General features: G+C 37.5%; 1 protein-coding gene across 5 annotated transcripts in view; it reads right to left on the reverse strand.

The window, feature by feature from the left end:
• Positions 1-611: 611 nt before the first annotated feature.
• PHKA1 (phosphorylase kinase regulatory subunit alpha 1) overlaps positions 612-23,874 on the reverse strand; it is a 110,996-nt gene continuing 87,733 nt past the window's right edge. For 3 of the 5 annotated variants that reach the window (XM_070502939.1, XM_044763163.2, XM_044763160.2), the window contains 7 exons: positions 21,389-21,490; positions 20,367-20,482; positions 20,201-20,239; positions 8,769-8,939; positions 6,351-6,404; positions 3,958-4,158; positions 612-2,770 (listed from right to left, as the gene is read on the reverse strand). In XM_070502939.1, the coding sequence (XP_070359040.1) occupies positions 2,597-2,770; positions 3,958-4,158; positions 6,351-6,404; positions 8,769-8,939; positions 20,201-20,239; positions 20,367-20,482; positions 21,389-21,490 (857 nt within the window). In that variant the 3' untranslated portion in view covers positions 612-2,596. The remainder of the gene's footprint in view (positions 2,771-3,957; positions 4,159-6,350; positions 6,405-8,768; positions 8,940-20,200; positions 20,240-20,366; positions 20,483-21,388; positions 21,491-23,874) is intronic. The other 2 variants (XM_044763162.2, XM_044763164.2) reach the window with 1 other exon arrangement.

The following is a 23,874-nucleotide window of genomic DNA, read 5'->3' on the forward strand; positions in this document are numbered from 1 at the left end:
CACTGCATTAGTACAGGTACTAGGTATTTGGTAAGTGCAAAAAGGGATGGTAGAGGTTTTTTGAGCTGTGGCTGAGAAAAACATCTTTTGCCTCACCAGCTGCATAAAATTCCCAGAATGCAGTAAAACCTAATTAACCAGGATGGGGCTGTAGAGACTGTTCATCCTTGCTGGATAAACTCTTGTTACACAAAAGGCTAATGAGTAGTATAAGCAGGATCCTGCCAAATATTTATAATACTTTGGAGAACAAACTGTTGTTAAGTATCCTCCAGTAGTGCAGAAGCACCATTTGCACACAACTGTAATGCTGAGTAAAACTCAGTCTTACTCATTCATTAGAACAGCTTCCCTAAAGATGTCAACAAGCCTGTTTGAATTTAGTGAACCTAGTTTGAGCAGGTATGTATTTGAATGAGGAAACTGCATTTCTTTACATATATTATATAACATTATATAATGTATAATATATGATTTATATATTAATATTGTTCTACTTTGACCCAATTAATGAGCTTCGACTGTACTGTATAACTGGAGTATGTAAAACAGCCATGAAATAAACTCCAATCACAAAAACACAAAGTTTTACTCAGTGGCACCAGACATGATTTAATTGGAAATTCTAATTTTTTATTCTATTTTCAAAACATAAGTGCTTTTAAAAAAAGTCCAACATGTCTTTTAGTATCACATGCTTAAAATGAACAAAATATGAATTAAGTTTTCTAAAAAGTTGCTTTAAAAGTGAAATAGCATTGTATGGGAAGCATAGTGATTGACAACTTAGTAAACCCAGAGAAATGCAGCCATCAGTGTCATTTTATGCAAATTTGCATGGAAGGGAGTGGTGGCTTTCCCCTGTGGCACTCCCTGTGGTTGGGGTAAACTTGCAGCCAGTGAAAAGACAAACAGTTTCAGGACAGGTTGTAAATTATCTTTATAAGTGACCAGAAAATCAGAAAGCTACTTACTGTGTGTTTTCATTTGCTCTAAGAGAGATATTGAAAAGGCTGACCATCCTCTCTTCGTTTCCAGTGTCTGTTTCCTATCACTCTACTATGCTCACTTACTCACATGACCTCATAAGATTGTCACTGGCCCTGTAAGAATTGTCTAGGGAGTCCACCAGCCCGATCCCCATTCTTGGAGAAAAATTTGAGGGAAAGGAGGTGATTGAAGTAGGAAGTTATCTAAGTGCAAACAGGGAAATTAATAGAGTCTTTACACACAAATCAGGAGAAGAAAAGTGCTATGGACTGAATGTTTGTGCCACACTCACCTCCCTGCCACCCCCCACCCCACAACACTCATATTTACCTACTCAGTCTGTCAAATGTAGATACAGCTAGATATACAAACATATCAAAGTACTTACATTCAGAAAAATCCCATGTATGCTTAGATACACACACAAATGCAGGTGTTTACAAGAAACAGATATATGCCCACAGATACCAAGATATACATAGATATGAACACTAGAATCGGGAAGTGAAAATGTAAGTGAGAGAGTTTAAGAATAGATGGGAGGGCAGGGAGTTGGCGGGGGGTGGTTGGATGCTGTAGAAAGTGAATAGGTGAGTGAGACAGAGACCAGGTGAGCACAAGGAAGGAGTGCTCAGTAAAGTAGCTATAGAGCAGACTGCTGGGTTCCTGTCTGACAAAGATGGAGGCTTCAATTATTCCCTGTATTGTGTGTTGGCCTGCTCTTCAGAGGCAAGGAGTGGGTGCGCAAAGTGCTCTTCAGGGCGCTAACCCACCTGACTCCCCCTCTGCTTCCTCGCTGTAAGACACTACCTAGGCATCTTCTCTTCTTCCCCCTTCTCTGGAATTGGGCTCCTGGCTCCATTTCTCTGGATTATTCTGCATTTTCTGCTACAAACACATCTCTGAGCAGTAGCCATCTTCATAAAATGTGATTTCAAGTGTTAAATACTTAAATATACACACTGCACTTGCATTTTTCGATATTTCACCAAAGGGAGAGTAGGAATTACGTGTGCAGATACAGAGAAGGCAAAAGCAGAGACAATAATTTTACACAGAAAGGAGTTCATCACTCAGTGTGAGGCAACATGTGAGTAAAGAAGGGAACCAGGATCCAGTACTCTCTTCTAAGAAAAGGCACTTAGAATAAAATATTTCCAATTTATAGCAGCATAAAATCCAACAATTTAGGGTTTACTCACTTAAAATAATGTCCCAAAGCACCCACCACTCAGTCACACAATGAAACCACACATAAGAAAAACCAAACTTTAGGAATAAGTTATTATTAATACCTGCTCCCCAAACAGGAGTTAGAAAACTAAGTTGGTAACAGATCTAGAGAATAAAAACACATGCAAACTTTTATGAGCCATGAGAGAATTAAGGCCCACGATGAAGTGCCTGGGTGAGCATATGCCTCCAGGCAAGGGTTCACTTCTTCCAAAGCAGTTAGTTTATCAGAAAAGTTCGCTCGTCTTGAGAGAGATGGGATGGAAAGGGGCAGGGTGGGAGTGATCAGGTCATTGCATTTCAGTTCCATGCACAATCAACCAAGGCAGGAACAAGCTGTCAAAAAGCTCCCAGCAGCCAGGGCCCAAAGGCCTCATTGCATGGCACAGATGCTGTGGGGCAGGAACTCCTGAACGTAGGTGGCGGCTGCCTTGGAGAGGTAGGTCATGGTGCCAAATCTGCCACTGGGTGCACTGTCATACAGGAGAGTACAGATGCCAGACGCAGGATCCTTTGCCAACATGATATCATCTGCACCGAGGGTTTTCTGTTTGGTATTCAAGGGTGGGGGAACACAGGCGAAAGGAAAAATTACTAATCCTACTAATTGAAGTCCTGATTAGGATAACTCAGAGCCTTCTCCCCATCACCAACTAGTTGGATCTTAGGCTATTTAGCTAGGAAGGGATCGGAGCTATACACAAAACAGTGAATATGAGTTTCTATACATGCATTTTTCACTAGATCCCCAAATCATATTAAATTATTTTTAAAGTTTAATCATTTAGAATATTTGAAAGTCAAATATAATAATTAAATGAGTCGTGCCTGTTAAGAGTCAAATGTTAATACTTACAAATCAACCTAGAGCGACTTTGGTCTGAATCTTTCTAGTGCTACTGATTTCAGCGTGTATTATTTTATTTTGTATTAGATCGTTATTTCTTTCTAAGTTGACTTAATTCAAGTGGACCATTAGCTTTCCAAGTTAGAGTCTATGCCTGAAAGGGATCACATTTTCTGATACAAGGACTAACAGCAATCCTGAAAATTAGGAATTAGGACTGTCTTAGAAAATCCAGGATGCTTTTAATTTCTTTTGCAGTCCCCCTCAGTGCCTAATGGAATGAAACACCTATTACATGTTTTAGAGACTTTCTGCTTGACAACGGTGCATGTCCTTCATCTTATGTGTCCCTACCCTTAATCTAGTAAACATTTGGAAAGCTTTCAATAAATAGTTTGTATTTTTTAAATGTGGTTAATTTCCTGGAAGATGATTTATTAAGAAAATTTAAAAATGTGGAATTAAAAGTTTCACTTTAATATTTTCCTATAGCTAAGTAACAAAAGCAAAAGCAAAACAAAACAAACCAAAACTTCTCTTTCCCCTAATAGTCCAGAAAGGATATGTTACCCAATAGTCTTTCATTAAGTCTTTATTGCTACAAAAAGTAGTGTGATAAGAAGTTTGAAATATGATGAAAAGCATAAAAGCCCCCTGAGTTCTAGGCAACTTTTTCATCTAACACAACGACAATATACATACTGAAGGACAGAGTTCATCCCGCAGCCTACTTCTTTTGCAAACACAGCTCACAGCTACTACAAAGGGGGCCCAGAAAAGAGCTATGAGGAAGAAGGCAGAAGAAAGTGATCTTGGCTTCATGAAGAGCTCTGAATGCAGTCAGGTTAGTGTCAGATCCCCTGTGAGAAAACAACAGGTTTGCCTACCTGTTCTTGAACGAACAAGTCATTGGCAATGTGCACTATTTTTTCCACAGCAATGATGCTTCCGATACTATGAATTTCAATATCTGCCATCATGGTGAGTACAAGGATGGCTTCAACCAGAAGCTGGCGGTACTCTGGCTGAGGTACACGATTCAGAACCGACTCCACATGAACAGAGAATTTAATCTCGCCTGGAGTCATCTGTGATAGAGAAAAAGAAAATCACATCCTAAGAGCCCATCATCCAAGAGACATCAATCACCTATTCTGAAAGGCAGAAAAATGCGGTAGCCAAGAGTGTTTCTATGGTCTCCTTTAAAGTAATTCAGTGAGCAAATTGGTTCAGTCTTTTTCAAAGGCAATCTGGCAATGTATAACAAGAGTCATAAAAGTGTCAATGCCTTCTAACCTTAATCCTATTTCTGGAAGTTCATCCTAAAGAAATAATTCAAGACAGGAAAAAAGCCTTATGTGCAAGAATGTTTATAGTAGTATTAGTCGCAAGTGTAAAACTAGAAATAACTTAGACATGGGAATGGTTGTGTAAATTAATGGCATATCATGGTACAGCAACTTCATGAGTTTTTATAGAGTCACTTAAAAGAATAAATACGATGACTGTGGATAAAGGAAAGATGTAAGTAGAACTTAAAATTGTATATACATGGGGGGCTGGCCCCGTGGCCGAGTGGTTAAGTTCGCGCGCTCTGCAGCAGGCGGCCCAGTGTTTCGTTAGTTCGAATCCTGGGCGCGGACATGGCACTGCTCATCAGACCACGCTGAGGCAGCGTCCCACATGCCACAACTAGAAGAACCCACAACGAAGAATACACAACTATGTACCGGGGGGCTTTGGGGAGAAAAAGGAAAAAATAAAATCTTAAAAAAAAAAAATTGTATATACATGATGATTAGAATTATTTAAAACATTTATATACTGTTTAGATTAAAATGGGCATGAAAAAATATAAAATTATTTTAGGGTAAAGGGGATTGAGGAATAATTTTTGGTAAAATTGTATTGACTATATACTTTAGGGCAGCAATGTAGATTTGGAGTCTGAAGAGCTGGGTTCAAGTACTGTCTTTGTCAATTACTAGTTCTATGACCTTGGACAATTCACCCCTCTAAATATGTTTCCTTATCTGTTAAATCAGGAACTACAATCCATTCCTTAGCTATTTCACATAGTTGTGTTGAAGACCAAATTAAAGAATGTGTGAAGGTGCCTTGAGGACTCTTAAATGTACCATTCAGATATATATTACTATTAATTCTACTAGAATTTCAATCTTGCTTAAAGGCAGAGAAAAGACAAATAGAGGACACAATGTTCTTTGTTAGAGAAAAGGCCTGTAGGCAAGAGTGAAGGCCTGAAGCATGGGATTAGCTTTCCGAATCTGCCCCTCCAGCCACCATTATCTGCGACAACTCCAGCATTTTTGAGAATTTTCTGTCCAAGCTTACTATTCCTAGCTTGCTAATTCTAGCTCCTTTGCTGATTTTGTAAAAAAGATATTTCTTTATAATTTCTGTGTGATTGGGTAAAAGGCGAAATACAAAAGTGCTTGATAATCTATATCTGTCATTCATGACAATGTTTCTCAATCATGGTTATAAATCAGAATCATTCTAAGGATTTTTTGTTTAAAGTACAGATGCTCAGGCCCCATCTCTGGAGGTTCTAATCCACTAAATTGCACACGGGAGCTCAGGTTACTCTGACATATAGTTAGAGCTAAGGACAACTGGTTTATGATCTAATAGTCTACAAGCGTCCTACTAAAGAAAGGTGGGGGGGGGGGCGGCCCGGTGGCGCAGCGGTTAAGTTCGCACGTTCCCCTTCTCGGCGGCCCGGGGTTCGCTGGTTCGGATCCCGGGTGCGGACATGGCACCGCTTGGCACACCACGCTGTGGTAGGCATCCCACATATAAAGTAGAGGAAGATGGGCACGGATGTTAGCTCAGGGCCAGGCTTCCTCAACAAAAAGAGGAGGACTGGCAGTAGTTAGCTGAGGACTAATCTTCCTCAAAAAAAACCAAAAAAACAAAAAAACGAAAGGTGGGGATGAGAAGGACAGGGACAGGAGAAGTCATTCATTCTTAGATTTCTATCTTGTCTGCCCTGTCCAACTCTGACAACACTCACATAAACCAGCCTAACTTAATCAACCATTAAAAGAAGCTGTCCCTATATAATTAAGGTGATACATAATTACTGTCTAATATTTCCATTCTATTTTTTAAAAAAACACTCTCTCCTTTCTTCAAGTGCATTTCATGTTCAGTTGATTTGTGAAAGTACAGATTTGTTATTTTGAAAAGTGATCACTGAAATACTTTAGCCAGACAAGCTATCAATCGCATAACTATGAAAAACACAGAATCTTACCTCTCTAGTAGTTGAAGAAGGAAGCACAAAACCTTCCACAGAAAGTCCATGACACTGCAAAACAGAAAAAACATGTCACTAAGGATATGCTGACAACTCGGAAGGTGTAAGGAGACATTTAGTATTTCTAAGTGTGCTTCACAGGGTAGATGCTGAGTAATCACAGGCCAGTGAAAGGCCCTGCAGCCCAGGTGTCCTTGCCAAGGGGTTGTGATTACTATGTGGCAAGAAGGAGGGTGGGACTACAGGAGGCCCAAGGTTCATTCTCTACTTAGGGCAGTGGAAGGGATAGAGAAGGTCTACCTTCTGGGATAGCCCCAAAGATTCAGAGACTACCCAGGATTATAGCACGCTAAGTCATAGCACCACCACAAATACAAGTCATACACCGCATAATGATGTTTTGGTCAACAACGGACCGCATATACGACGGTGGTCCCATAAGATTAGAACCATAGAGCCTAGGTGTGTAGTAGGTTATACTATCTAGGTTCGTGTAAGTACACTCTATGATGTTCACACAGTGATGAAATTGCTTAGTGACACAGTTCTCAGAACCTATCCCCGTCATTAAGTGATGCATGACTACAGGCTTTCGGAAAGGTTTTTAGGCTGAAGAAAAAACTCAAGATATGCATTTATCAAACATGCATGGTTACTACATTTTCTAGTTAAGCATCCCCTATCAGCACTCCTGATCCCCTCACCCCACTCTACTTTTTCTATAGTACTTGTCATCTTTTAACATTATATACAATTTACTTACTTATTATGTTTATTATTTATTGTTTGTCTCTCTCTAGTAGAATGTTTAAGTTCCATAAGGACAGAGATTGTTGTCTGTTTTGTTCTTTGCTGTATCACTGTGAACACTTAGGACATTGCCTAGCGCACAGCAGATGCTCAAGAAATACCAAATGAATGAATGATATTGTATCTTCCTTCTCACCATCCACTCAGTTATTAAAATACAATGCGAATTAATGACTTACCATTTTAGATTGTAAATAAATCAAAACATTATATATTAAACCACAGATAAAGATTCCAATCCAACAGGTTTATTGACTCTACCAGACACTTCTAGCCCACGTTCCATATACCAAATAACAGTCTTTGTACAGAGAATCACTAGCCTTCAAACATATGTGTAAAGTGGTTATGTTACATTCATACTCTGAAAGGAATGGAATAAAAAACAGACGGCATTTGCTTTTCCTCCTACATTAGGATTCCAAGTCCAGGTTTTGATTTTGCCACAAAATACCCAATCTTCCCAGTCAGATTTAAATGTTCCTTCTCTTATATTCTCAGAGCCTTGTGATTTTTCACCTTTATCACAATACGTTTTGGCCTTGCATTATAGCTGCTATTTAAGGAGATAACTATAGATTAAACTCCTTGATGACAGGAAAAGATATTTTCCATGGTATCTGGGGTAGAACATCACCTACTACATGTCTGTGAAATTGAAGTGCCACAATCCAGGTGTAACTGGAGAGATAAAATACATAACCGTCACCATTATGCATTTGAAGTTAGATAGAAGGAAAGCAAGTTTTTAGTATTCTTTGGAAGAAAGATCACCAGAGCTTACAGTCTGAGGAATCAACTTTCACTTTTCCAAAAGACCACCTGATTCTGTCCCTGGAAGAATATCAGTGTGCTAAAGGGAGAAACATAACTAGAGGTTTTGGGGTCCTGGATGAAGCATTCTTCAGGTCCTTGCCAAGGGCAATAAAGCAAAAGCGGCACTTAAGAGATTCTGAATGAGACCTATGAATGAGTACAATGGTCTTCTTGGCCCTCTAAATCTGTTACAATCATAATGGTGTGATGTCCCCTTAACTGTCTTTGGCAAACTAGGCCTTTGAAGAAAAAACAAAAATTAGTCACACTAATGGAGTGTTTGGACTATGAGCATCATTATGCCTGTATTTATTTAGTAGCTTTTAGCCAAGAAGAACATAGGTAACAGCTTCTTACACCAACTCCCCAGATGCCACAGTTGTTTTACCATAGTGATATTTTGTTATTAAGATCACATCGTTACAAATAACATTTCTACTCTACAATAGCTACAAAGAAAGCAAGCCTTTTATCACCAAATTCATTTGATTAGCAGAAAATGTATCACAATGTCCCACAATGTCCAACTATGGCCAAAAGCAGAGAAGTGATGATTTTTGAAATCTAATTTATAAACAAAACCATAGCAACAATAATGGAAAGAGACAAAATTATCAATAATGTCAAAATAAATCAACTGTTACATTTTTATGTTTCCTTCTAGGTTTTGTCCATATGGGCATATGACTTTGATATAATTGCAGTGATGTCACAGACATGTCATGTCTCAGCCAAGAAGACTGAAGATTTCAGGGGGGAAAACAGAAATCTACAATGTGTTATACTCACCTTCTGCAAAACTTTCCATACTTTTTGATAAAACCCAACTGGGACTCTGTTCAGTGCTCCATCCAGCCTTCTTCGGCGTTGCCATTGACCCTGACGACTATCTTTAGATGGATGTTGACCATATGTACTAGTAAAGGACCCATTCTTTGGAGTCAAAGAAGTTCCAGGTGACTTGGGAGAAAAGCAGAAGAAAAGACATACATCAAAAGTCATCTTGAGTCATCATTATGGTGGCATGAGAAGATCCCTTTGTCTCTCCCCTTCAATATACAGTGCATAAAACACCCATAACCTAACAAAGGCTACATTGCCCAAAATACCAGGACATCAGAGAGATCCACATATCAGCACATACGAAGGTGGGTAGAATGGAGCACAGAGAGGAGGTGAAATAGGAGAACGGCAGAGGTGGGGCCTAAGACTCTGGACCCCTGGCTGTGACAGTTGAGCCAGCCACCCCCAGACCCAGAGAACCAAGTGAGCAGCAGCAGAGGCACACATTGACTCTGGCCAGTCGGCTGTGGTGGCACCCGCAGTCATGAGGAGCACAGCAGCAACAGAGGCAGAGCCCCATGATCCCAGGCCCCTGGCCACAGCTTAGAGCCTAGTAGCAGCAGCAGAGGCATGCACATGACTCTGATACCCCAACTGCAGCAGTGCCTGGGCCACAAGGTGACAGGCAACAGCAGAGATGGTGCCCCACAAACCCGGCTCCCTCCTTACTCTCCTGTTCCTCCCACCACAGCAGCAGAGCTTCCAACCTAGGTGATTTCAGATGCAGGAGAGGTGTCAGCCATCCCTGTGCCCCTGGCAATGAAGCCAGTGACTGCAATGAACCAGCAACAGCAAGGCATCAGTGACCTCCAGAGGCACAGGTGGCAAAGATGAGAGTACTGTGACACTCCAAATAGAGGAGGTGGAGGGTGGACTTTGCAGATCCTCAAATATAGCCAGAGGCAGCTCAGGTAAGAGAAACCAAAAACTAGTGAGTGCTATAGCGCCACCTACTGAAAAACAACAGAAAGGCCTCTAATCTTCAATTGGTTGAAAAGTTTGAATCAAAACAAACAAAGCTATACTTAAGAAGAAAAGTGTTTGCTACAACAAATGAGTCAGCAGAAGAATAACTCAGCAAAAACCATAAAAAGCCCTGGTAACACAGTATCACAAAAAGAAAATAACAGCTCTTCAGAAACCAACCATGAACTCATGGAAGATTGTGATCTAACTGACAAAGAATTCAAAATAGCGGTCATGAAGAAACTCAATGAGCTACAAGAAAACTCACAAAGGCAGTTCAATGAGCTCAGGAATAAAATCAATGAACAGAAGGAATACTTTATCCAAGAGATTGAAACTCTAAAAAAGAACCAAACAGAAATTCTGGAGCTGAAGAACTCAATAAATGAGATGAAGAATACATTAGAAAGCACTGGAAACAGAGCAGATCATATAGAAGAGAAAATTAGCAAGCTTGAAGCTAGAAACCTAAAAATCATGAAGGTAGAAGAGGAGAGAGAACTAAGATTTTTAAAAAATGTAGGAATTCTACAAGAATTATCCAACTCCATTAGAAAGGGCAAGATAAGGATAATGGGTATCCCAGAAGGAGAAGAAACAGAGAAGGGAACGGAGAGTTTATTTAAAGAAACAATAGCTGAGAACCTCCCAAACTGGGGGAAGGAACTGGATATGCAAGTCCATGAAACTAACAGAATACCCAATTATCTCAACATAAAAAGATCCTCAAAACACATCATAATAAAACTATCAAAAGTCAATGACCAGGAAAAAATATCAAAGGCAGCTAGGAAAAAAAAATAACTTAGAAGGGAACCCCATTAATCTATCATCAAATTTCTCAGCAGAAACTCTACAGGCCAGGAGAGAGTGAAAAGATATATTCAAAATGTTGAAAGAAAAAAACTGTCAGCCAAGAATACTCTATAACACCAAGTTATCTTTCAGATATGAAGGAGAAATAAAGGCTTTCCCAGACAAACAAAAGCTGAAGGAGTTCATCACCACTAGACCTGCCCTATAAGAAATGTTGAAAGGAGCCCTCCTACCTGAAACAAAAAGGAAAAGGTATACAAAGCTTTGAGCAAGGAGATAAATAGACATAATCCGAAAACTGCAACTCTATATCAGAATAGGTTAGTAAACACATAATTATAACATTAAAGTTAAAGAGAAAGAAAGCATTAAAAATAACTATAACCACTTTGATTTGGTAACAAACTCACAATACAAAAAGGGATAATTTGTGACAGCAAAAATATAGAAAAGGAAGAGGAAAGGACAGAACCTGCATAGGCAAATGAAGATTAGATGCTATCAGCAGAAAAAGGACTATCTTATCTACAAGACCTTTTATACAGACCTCATGGTAACCACAAAATAAAAATTCAGAGCAGAGTCACAAAACATAAAAAAGAGGAAACTCAGAAAAACATCACAGAAAACCAGCAAATGGAATTCACAGAAACACAAGAAAAAAGAAACAATGGAAGTATAGAGCAACCAGAAAACAAAAGATAAAATGGCAGTATTAAGCCCTCCTATCAGTAATTAAATGTTAATGGGTTGAATTCAACAATCAAAAGACACAGAGTGGATGGATGGATTAAAAAACAGACCCAACAATATTCTGCCTCCAGGAGACCCATCTCAGCTCTGAAGACAAAACATAGGATCAAAGTGAAGGGATGGAACATGATACTCCAAGCAAATGGCAACCAGAAGAAAGTGGGTGTAGCTACAGTTATAACAGACAAAAAAGACTTCAAGCCAAAAAAGTTAACAAGAAACAAAGATATAATGATAAAGGGGACAATCCATCAAGAAGACATAACATTTATTAATATACATGCACCTAACATAGGAGCACCAAAATATATAAAGCAACTGTTAACAGACCTAAAGGGAGAAATTTACCAGCAATACAATAAAACTCCTAGAAAACATAGGCAGTATGCTCTTTGACATCAGTCTTAGCAGTACCTTTTTGGATATGTCTACTCAGGCAAGGAAACAAAAGCAAAAATAAACAAATGGGACTAAATCAAACTAAAAAGCTTCTGCACAGCAAAGAAAACCATCAACAAAATGAAAAGACAACCTACCAACTTGGAGAAGATATTTGCAAATCATATATCCAATAAGGGGTTAATATCCAAAATATATAAAGAACTCATACAACTCAACAGTAAAACAAACAACCCAATTAAAAAATGGGTGAAGGATCTGAACAGACATTTTTCCAAAGAAGACATACAGATGCTCAACAGGCACATGAAAAGTTGTTTAACATTACTAATTAGGGAAATGCAAATCAAAACTACAACAAGATATCACCCCACACCCATCAGAATGGCTATAATTAATAAGAAAAGAAATAACAAGTGTTGGAAAGGATGTGGAAAAAAGGGAACCCCTGTACACTACTGGTGGGAATGGAAATTGGTGCAGCCACTATGGAAAACAGTATGAAGATGCCTCCAAAAATTAAAAATAGAACTACCATATGATCCAGCTATTTATGCAGAGAACATAAAAACACTAATTGGAAAAGATATATGTACTTCCATGTCCACTGCAGCATTATTTACAATAGTCAAGACTTGAAAATAATCTAACTGCCCATGGATAGATGAATGGATAAAGGAGATGTGGTATATACAATACACAACAGAATACTACTGAGCCATAAAAAAGATGAAATCTTGCCATATGCAACAACATGGATGGACTTTGAGGGTATTAGGCTAAGCAAAATAAGTCAGACGGAGAAAGACAAATATCATATGATTCCACTCAGATGTAGAAGATAAAAACAAATGAACAAACAACAACAAACACAGACACAGAGAACAGACTGGTGACTACCAGTGGGGAGGGTGAACGTGATGTAGTGTATACAGAAGTTGAAATATAATGCTGTACACCTGAAATTTATATAATGTTATAAAGCAATGTTACCCCAATAAAAAAAGAGGAAGAGAGACCAGAGTTTGCTTGCTCATACATGTACACACTCTTTCTCTTTCTCCACTGTGTGAGGTTACAGAGAGAAGGCAGCTGTCTGCAATTCAAGAAAAGCAACTTCACCAGAAACCAAAACTTCAGACCTTGATCTTTGAGTTCCCAGCCTCCAGAACAACAAGAAATAAATTTCTGTTGTTTAACCCCTCCCCAAATTTATTTCTGTTCCTCTGTAAAGTATTTTATAGCACAATGAATAATAAACATACTCTGCAGAATTATAAACCACATATTAAATGTAACACCCAAGATAAAGTGGTTACAATGAAGTTAGTAGACTCATGAGTAGCTAGCAGCAATGTAAACTGGTAAAATCCTTTTAGAAAGCAATAGTGATACATAAGAAGAGCCATAAAAATACTGATGACCTGGGAGCTTCTTTGCTATCTCTTTCCCTGGTTATCTCTGTTAAATGTCTAGCTCTCTACAGCTTAGTTTGTCGCTCTCTTAATCAATTGAAAAGAATTGAAATCAGACAAAGTATGTTCTCTGACTACAATGAAATTAAATTAGAAATCAGTAACAGAAGGAAATTTGTGAAATTTACAAACGTGGAAATTAGACAACATACCCCTAAATAACCAGTGGGTTAAGAAAGAAATCACAAGGAAAATTAGAAAACACTCAGATAAATGAAAATGAAAACACAACATACCAAAACTTATGGGATGCAGCTGAAACAGAGCTTAAAGACAAATTTAACGCTTGTATTACAAAAGATCTCAAATCAGTAACTAAACCTTCCACCTTAAGACAATGAAAAAAGGAGCAAACTAAACTGAAAGGAAGGAGAAGGAAAAAAATAAAGATTAGAGGAGACAGAAATAAAATAGAGAATAGAAAAACAATAGAGAAAACCAATCAAACTAAAATTTGTGTCTCTGAAAATAAAGATCAACAAAACTGAGAAATCTTTAGCTAGACGGACCAAGGGAAAAAAAACAAAAAAAAGAGGAAAGATTTAGTATATTAAAATCAGGATAGAGAGAGGAGACATCACTTCTGACCTTAAAGAAATAAAAAGAATTCTAAGGTCATACCATCAGTGGCCATATGTCAACAAATGACATAACTTAGATGAAATGGACAAATTCCTAGAAAGACACAAATTATTCAAACTGACTCAAGAAGCAACACAAAATCTGAATAAACCTATAACAAAGAGCTCAAATTAGCAATTACAAAACTTCCCAATAAGAAAAGGCCAGGCACAGTTGGCTTTACTGGTTAATTCTACCAAACATTTAAAGAATTAGAATCAGTTCTTCACAAATTCCTCCAAAAAAGAAAAGAGGAAGGAACTTACCAACTCAGTCTATGAGGCCAGTGTTACTCTTATACCAAAATCAGACAAAGACGTCACAAGAAAACTACAGATCAATATCCCTTATGAACACAGGTGCAAAAATCCTCAACAAAATACTAGCAAACAAAATTTAGCACCATATAAAAAGGATTGTGCACCATGATGAAGTAGGATTCATTCCAGGAATTCAAGGTTGTTTTAGTATTTGGACATCAATTAACGTAATAAACCATTATCAATAGAATAAAGGATAAAAACCACATCATCCTAATAGATGCAGAAAAAACATTTAATAAAATCTAACATCCTTTCACAATAAAAACACTTAACAAACTAAGAACAGAGGGGAGCTTCCTCAATCTTATACAGGGCATTTACAAAAAACCTACAGCTGACATCACAATGAATGGTTAAAGACTGAAAGTTTTGCCTCCTAAGAGCAGAAAAAGACAAAGATGTTCACTCTTGCTACTTCTATTCAGCATTGTACTGGAGGTTCTACCCAGGGCTATTAAGCAAGAAACAAAGTCATCCAGAGTGGAAAGGAAGAAATAAAACTATCTCTATTTGCAGATGACATAATCTTGCATATAAGGAATTCACCAAAAAACAATTAGAAGAAATGAGTTCAGTAAAGCTGCATGATATAAGATCAATATACAAACATGAATTGTATTTTTGGAGCCAGCCCCATGGCCTAGGGGTTAAGTTCAGTGCACATTGCTTTGGCGGCCTGAGTTCAGTTCCTGGGTGCTGACCTACATCACTCGGTGGTGGCCATGCTGTGGTGGCAACCCACATACAAAGTAGGGGAAGACTGGCACAGATGTTAGCTCAGGGTGAATCTTCCTCAGGGAAAAAAAATCAACTGTATTTCTAAATGGTAGCAATCAATGATCTGAAAATGAAATTAAGAAAACAATTCCATTTAAAGCATCAAACAAACAAACACATAGATACAGAGAACAGAATTGTGGTTACCAGAGGGCAAGGGGGGTGGGGGGAGGGCCAAAAGGGTAAAGGAGCACATTTGTTTGGTAATGGATGGCAACCAGACTTTTGGTGGTGAACATGATGCAGTCTATACAGAAGTCAAAATATAACGATGTACACCTGATATTTATATAATGTTATAAACCAATGTTATCTCAATACAAAAATAGCATCAAAAAGAGTAAAATACTTAATAAATTTAACAAAAGAAGTGTAAAACATATACTTTGAAAACTACAAAACATGTTGAAAGAAATTAAAGACCTAAATAAATTGAAAGAAATGCTATGTTCATGGATCAGAAGGCTTAACATTGTTAAGATGGGAATACTCTCAAAACTGATCTACAGATTGAACACAATCTTTATCAAAATTCCACCTGGATTCTCTGCAGAAATTGACAAGCTTATCCTAACATTCATTTGGAAATTCAAGGGACCCATGATAGCTAATGCAATCTTAAAAAAGAAGACCAAAGTTGGAGGATTCACGATTCCCAATTTCAAAACTTATTACAAAGCTATAACAATTGACTGTGTCATACAGGCATAGGCTGGGCATTTAGATAAATAAAATAGAATTGAGAGTTCAGAAATAAACCATTACATTTTGTCAATTTTCAACAGTGGTGCCAAGAAAACCAAAGGGAGGAAAGATGGTCTTTCCAAGAAATGGTGCTGAGACAACTGGATATTCACATGCAAAAGAATGAAGTTGGAGCCCCCTCACCCCCCACCTCACACCATACAAAAAATTAAGTCCACGTGGGTTATTGTGCAGAAAAGAGTTAACACAGTAGGCCAGAAGTAATATTCTTGGAAAGGCCTGCTTACAAGATTGGCCCTTGGCTGGCATTTGGAAACCTGGATTTTGGGAGGGTTCCCACCATTCCCAGAACTGATAACAGTGGCTTACTGTGCCTACACTGTTTGTGAAAACACTATGGTTTATGTTGAACACTTGCTTTCCCTCTAGGAGTCTGGAGTTTTGGTGCACGCCAGACACAGGCTGTTTACGTGACCAGCCCACAATAAAAACCCTGGGTGTGGAGTTTTTAATGAGCTTCCCTGGTTGGCAATATTTCATACATGTTGTCACAACTCATTGCAGGGGGAATTAAGTGCATCCTGTGTGACTCCACTGGAAGAGTACTCTGGAAGCTGGTGCCAGTTTTCCCTGGACTTTGTCCACTTCACCTTTTCCCTTTGCTCATTTTGCTTTGTATTATTTTGCTCTAATAAATTATAGCTGTGAGTCCTCCTAGTGAGTCATCAAACTTGGGGGTGGTATTGGGGACATCCAAACATAATCATAGACCTAATTATAAGAGCTAAAACCATGGAACGTGAAAATCAAAAAACAGGGATGAATCTTTGTGACCTTGAGTTAGGCAAAGCCTTCTTAGGTGTGACACTAAAAGAAAAAATAGATAAATTGGACTTCATCAAAATTAAACACTTTTGTTCTTCAAATGACACTATTAAGAAAGTAAATTTTGTGGTTGATGTTCTCTGGAGGGAAAAAGAAAGAAAGTGAAAAGACAACCCATTGTATGGGAGCAAATATTTGCCAATCACATACCTGATGAGAGACTTGTATCCAGAATATATAAAGAGCCTTTACAACTCAACAAAAAGACAAATAACCCAATTAACAAATGGGCAAAGGATCTGAATGGACATTTCTCCAAAGAAGATAAACAAATAGCCAATAGACACATGAAAAGATGCTCAATATAAGCCATTAGGGAAATGCAAATCAAAATCACAGTGAGATACCATTTCACACCCATTAAAATGGCTAGAATCAAAAGGAGGGACAATAGCAAGGGTTGATGATGATATGAAGAAATTGAGACCCTCATACATTGCTAGTAGGAATGTAAAATGGTGCAGCCCCTTTGGAAAACAGTTTGGCAGTTCCTCAGAATGCTACACCTAGTTACCAAATGACCCAGCACTTCCACTCCTAGATATATATCCAAGAGAAATGAAAACATACGTCCACACAAAAACTTGTACCTCATGAAGGTTCAGAGTAGCATTATTCATAATAGCCAAAAACCAGAAACAATCTAGATGTCCATCAACTGATGAATGGATAAATAAAATGTGGTGTGTATCAATACAATATTATTCAGCAATACAAAGGAATGAAGTACTGATCCATGCTACAATATAATGAACTTGGAAAACTTATACTGAGTGAAGGATGAAATACGTTGGGGAAAGTGGTTCTCTGACAGTTTAGATTAAGAAATAAATATAAAATAGAAAGAAGATAATAGAAGTATCTGAGAAAAGAACTTCTCACATTTTAATTTGGGCCAAATGCTGGTATCACCAAGCATTGCTATGTAAAAGAGAAAAGTATCCCGAGACATTTTTATTGACCAGTGACTGTCACACTGATGTACCAAGTAGATGAACTGCCATTTGACTTATCTTCATTGTCTCTGTCTCTACCATCAAGATCCTAGCCTGCTGATACTGGGGTCAAACCACAAAGGGCATTCAGACTATTTTGCAAAACCAAATATCAGTAGTTTTGAGTTTTCTCTATGCCTCTGTCTTCCTTTATTAATGTGGATATGACAGAGTTGGCCAAGTTTTGCTACACAAATTCCTTACAGGATATTTGGCTAAGGTCAACAGAAATATTAATATTGTTTCCAATAGTTTTCCACTTTTTGGTTGTCATCTTGCCTTACTCTCTTCAGCCTAAGAGATCTGAAATCATAGGCTGTTATGAATCATTGATTTAAACCAAGGAAATTTAATCAGAGATCAGTCTTCCTAAACTGTAAGCTTCATGAGGCCAAGGACCACATCTATTTTATTCACTACTGTATTTCCAGTGCCTGGCATACAATTGGCACTCAATTAATATTTACTAAATGAATTAATAATCAGAAGAATAGCTAATCCAGTGGTTTTCAAACTTAAAAGTGCATCAGAATCACCTAGAAAGCTTATTAAAAACACAGATTGCTGGGTCTCATCCCAGCCTTTCTGATTCAGTAGGCCTAGGGTAGGGACCACGATTTTACATTTCTAAGAAGTTCCCAGGGATGCTGATGCTGTCCAGTAGAGTCCCTGGCACATAGTAGGCATGCAATTAATTATATTAGTTGAAAGAATAAATGAATAAGCAGATACTTAACAAATACTTATTAAATTGAATTTTGTTTTCTGAAATGGAAAAAGAGGTTGGAGTTGAATCCCCCTTCCCTGCCTTTTTGGGAAAGAAATGGAAGATTTCACTCTCACACATGAAACTGATTTATACTTATTTTAGTTCCTGATTCATTGTGTCTTTCTTTTCAATCAGTCTATGTCATGATTTAAATAACAGCCTATTCAAAGCACTTGTGAATGGTATGTAATACAAGATAACAGCAGTTACCAGAAAAGACAGTGACATCAAATCTACAGCCAGGGGATGACCACCATTTGGACTATGAAAAAATTTTGAGAAAATAAAATCTTAAAAGGGATGAGACAAGGCAACCATTATTTGTGTTTTTAAAAGTTATCAGTACAGTAAAATTACAGGCTATTCAAGTAACTAGCCAGCATGTTGTCATTTAAAAAGCTGATGAAATAGCCTTACTCTAGAAGTCATGGTAAAGGGTAAAATAAATAAACCTATCTTCAAAAATATTTTTCCCATAATCAGAAAAGAGGGCATTGGTGAGTGGTAGAGAAAAGGGCTTAGAAGAAAAAAAAATACCCGACAGGCAGGTGAGAATGGAAATCAATATTTAGAAATAAGAAAGTAATGAAAATGTAGGGCTCTCAATCTTCTAAATTACAGTCCTAATGATTTTGGCTTTCTTGAACTCCTATAGGTAAGTAGATATGTAAAAAAAGAACTAAGTGATATAGCTGGGTAGATCAAGTCTTTAATATCATATTAATCTAGCTGGGAACATGGACTTCAAGTTCTAAATATATAATGAGCTTGTAAGTAATACTGCGTGACTATAAACAACTATAAAATGTTTAGTCAATCACTCTCAAACAAAACAAGGACTGTTTACCAACAACATCAGTTTAACTCTTCAGTATTAAATGTAGTTCTTTCACTTTTCAGATAGGAAAATGTTCAGATTACCCAAATTATCTGGGAAAAAATCTGTAAAGTGAACATTTGTCTATCACAAGGCTCTTTCTTATTCCATTCTGTTCTTGTCCTTTCAAGGCTATCTGATAAGTATACTTAAATTAAGTGTACTTCAAATTAATCTTCAAGCATTGGCTCATTTTTTCCTAAATGGTTTCTAACTCTTAAAAAACAAAACAAAACAAAACAAAAACAAAATTTCCATTTCACTTCCCCTTTTCTGGATGTGCTTTAATACTCTATAAGCTAGCATAAATCTATTTTGAAAGTAGGAGTAGTAGTTTTAATAAATTTTTCATAAAAAGCGCTATTAGGAGAGACCGAATCAATACCTTCTCAACTTGGAGACTGTGAAATCACATGATTTCCCAGAGTTTTGAAAGAAGCTATGGAAGTTTGTGTTAACTATTTCTTTGTATAACATAATAATTCATCTATTCTCATCTGCCGGGGAAAATGAGTAAGAGGCTACAATATGATGTTTGGTGACTCTCACGAACTCTCAGACTGATTTGGATGTTTTTCTTCTATGAGTCCACAATATCTTCCATATACCTCTATCACGACAATGATAAAAACCTAATTTCGAGACAACACCTGAAAATAGATTTTTTAAAAAAGGCCCTCATCTAATCTGGTGTTCTCTCTAGTAGCTGTTCTTAAAAGTAAAAAACCTAAGTCTAGTTTCATAATGAAAATTAATTCCAAAATTACATGTTAATCCTAACAAGAGGAACCCAGGGTTTCAATTTCTTACTATCAGAAACAAATTACTTTCCTCCTAAAATCAGCAAAATAGGTCGGTCCAGAAAAAGGAAAGATATCTACAAAATGATTTCTATAAAGGAGAATCAAACAAGCTGCTCTGTGGCTTATCTTATTTGTAAAAAGGCCATGAGCTCATGCATGTTATACAGAACTAAAGGCAGGTTAAACTATGTTAAAGGATCCCTAGTTGTTTCACCTGACTCTCAGTTGAGATAGACAGTCTACGAAATTCCACCTGAAAAATAAATGGCTCAAATTAAACTCAGGACATGAAAAAAAATACACGATCCCAGTAAAGTCTGATTCCAAAAGAATGCTCTTACATGACACTATCCCAGCTAATCTCCCAAGTAGTATCTCACCTGCTTTATCTCACTTTTCAACTGCATGATCCCAGTTCGTTCCGTTTTGGTTGCTCCAACAGCACCAATCTCATGTATAGAAATAGCAGGGCTGACATTTGAATCAGTGGGACGAACTATATAGCATGACAGATTAAAGAGAAAGAGAGAAGATAATCAGGTTCAAATTCTTTTCTCCACCACATTTAGAAGACTTAGATTATGTCCTTCTTTTATGTTAAAAAACAAAAAACAAAAAACAAAAACCAACTATAGCCTTGCTATTCAAAGTGTGGTCCATGGACCAGCAACGTTAGCATCACCTAGGAGCTTGTTAGCAGAATCTTAGGCCCTACTCCAGACCTACTGAATCAGAGCCTGCATTTTAGCAAGATCCCCAGGTGATTATTATGCACAGTAAGGCTTGAGGAGCACTGCTTTATAGCTTGCTTTTACCACTCTAAGGTCTGCTATCCATCTATCTGACACTATATATTTATCCTAGCTTAAAAGTTGAGCATGAGAGATAATCCTTTTCAGTTGCTCTGATGTTTTAGGAACTCGATACCAAATGCCACTGCTAAGCCATCAAGTGCAGGTGGAAGATTAATTTGTGACAGACTCCTAAACGTATTTGAATTTAAAGGTGAAAGGATACATCAGATGTACTATAGCAGCTACACACGTACACACCACTGTAAGGGCTATTGAATTATTGCCAATTGGATGGAATACAAGAAAGTTTCAGATGATATGGGTTGTTGTACTAGAGACTTACAATAATGTAAAGGAATAGATAAAACAGTTCAAAATAAAACATGATAGTAATCCATTTAGTTGATATATCATTTAAGGGAAAAAATGAGACATACAGTGATTTCTAAATCTTATTCCAGAAGACAGCTTTACTTTTAACTGTTTCACATATTGGGATTTTATTTATTTGGGGGAAAAGATTCCTCTGATAAAAGAAAGACATTTTAAAATCAATGAGACACTTAAAACAAACACTCTGAAATGGAAATGCAGTTACTCAACCTTACCACTTCGTTCCACTCCAAACTCCTTGCCACTGAGAATGTGATGCAGGAGGTTCTTCATGGCTGAAGGACTGAGATTCATCAGGCCATCCGTGGCTTCCTCAGCTAGTCAGCAGAAATGTTACGACAGAGGGATTTCTAAATGGCCTGCCATACTTGCCCTATTTTTTCTCTATTTCCTTTCTTGCTTAGAATTTCTGAGTCATTTGATTGGAAGAATAAAATTACAAAATAAATTTCTAGCACCATACTGCCTAGGTATTCATACTGCAATAGATTCTTAATAATATAAGGACTGACTATCCAGTTTATTGATTAACCAGGTCCTTGATTTCTTCTTTATCCCACTTCCACACCATTAGGGTACTCAGAATCTTTATTTGAAGGTGGGAAAATGAAAGGAGAACAATGGAACTGGAAGACAGTCAGAGAAAGGCAATGAATGTATATATGCAGATGAACTAAAATGATCAAAACTTCTCAGCTGGGAAACACAGAGACTTAAAAGAGAATAGATATGAATTCAAAAAATTATGAAGAATATGAAGAAGATAACTTGAACTTCTTCATCAGCATCAGACACTTAAGAGTCTACTACATGTAGGTCATGATTTTAAGCAATGTTAGTACAAACAGGTATGACATGGCACTTGATTTTGAGAGGCTGACCAACTATTTGGGAGAGATTGGACATGTAAACAAGATAACGATAAAACATGGCTATACTAAGTGCTAAATGAGAGGTACAGACAATAAATGCTTTAGAAATCAGAGGAGACATTAAACTTCAAGGATGGGTATTGATAAAATTAGTGGAAAGTACTGTTGAAATAGGAAGTAGAGGCCAGACTGTTGAGGGTCTTGAATATCAGACCCAGGGATCTTGACTTTATCCTATAAGAAATAAAGAGCCATGGTTTTGATGAATCCATATGAAGAAAATCCATAATAGGCAATTAAGGAAAAGTGAAGAATGTTTGGGGGTTTATTCCTCTTTGAGGTTTATTGTTGAATAATCAGACCCTCATAAAACATCCCTTGATATCATAGCTAGAGAAAATATATGTATATATATATTCTATAATCTATAACATTGTACTGAACTGGAAATCATTTGGAATCAGGCAGACTTGGACTCAAATTCTACTATTTATTAGCTATGTAACTTTGGACAAGTTATAAAACCCCTCTAAGTTTCAGTTTCCTTATCGGTAAAAGTGGGACAAAAATACCTTCTCCGGAGAGTTGTTGTAAGGATTAAATGAGATAATGTATGTAAATATAAAGCAAAAAGCACAGTGTCTGGCATACGGTAGGTATAAAATAATCATTAGCTCTCTCCCTTTAAGGGTTATTTAGATATAAATTACTTCATGTAATTTAGGTTAGACTTAAACCAATAAATTTAGCTACTTGTTAACAGCTCAATTTAAAGTCTTTTGGGGAAATTTAACTGAAACAATGGCTAAAATTGAGTTTTGCAACTGTGATTTTATTTATTTAATTTTTTTGCTGAGGAATATTTGCCCTGAGCTAACATCCATGCCAATCCTCCTCTATTTTTTAGTGTGTGGGCCACCAGCACAACATGGTCACTAAGAGAGTGGTACGGTCTGCTCCCGGGAACTGAACCCAGGCCGCTGAAGTGGAACGTGCCAAACTTAACCACTAGGCCACCAGGGTTGGCCCTGATTTTATTTTTGTATGCAATTCCTATCTCTATTATTCCGCCATTCTTGTTGAAATCAAACAACACCAACGGAAAAAATAGTCATGGCATGGGGGTTCCTTCCCCTGCAACACAATTCTATGCTACAGCTTCCACAGGCTCCAGCTATTCTTCTAACTAAAACTGTTATCTTGCCAAATATACCTATAGTTAATTTCAAAGAGTCCTGTCAGATAAATATTAATAGAAATATAATTTTCCTTTATTTGATCCTGATGTTGACTAGACAGAATACTGACACTATGATCAAACTGATAATCATGACTCAATCTGGTATCCAGAAGCTTCATTGCCTGAATCAGAATTGAACCCAGTCTGTCACACTCAAGTTCAGTGCCTGCTCTGGATCACTCTAGGAGTCAGAAGGAATGTAATTTGGAGTACAGAGCCCCCAAGAGGTGGAATTTTGAATCTGCAGAACTAATATATAAATTTGTCATAATATCAGTCCCTGACTTGTATAAATAGAGATTGACTAATACAGGAACAAGATTGCTATATGCAGCTTCTAAGCTACTTACAAAAATGTTTTAGCTTTCTTTCCCTCCTAATCCAAAACTCAAAAGACCTACATTAAAAGTGAATTCTGCTTGGCGGCCCAGTGTTTCGTTAGTTCGAATCCTGGGTGCGGACATGGCACTGCTCATCAGACCACGCTGAGGCAGCGTCCCACATGCCACAACTAGAAGAACCCACAACGAAGAATACACAACTACGTACCGGGGGGCTTTGGGGAGAAAAAGGAAAAAAAAATAAAATC

This window comes from Equus asinus, chromosome X (genome assembly GCF_041296235.1).
Source record: "Equus asinus isolate D_3611 breed Donkey chromosome X, EquAss-T2T_v2, whole genome shotgun sequence".
Classification (NCBI taxonomy): Eukaryota; Metazoa; Chordata; class Mammalia; order Perissodactyla; family Equidae; genus Equus; species Equus asinus.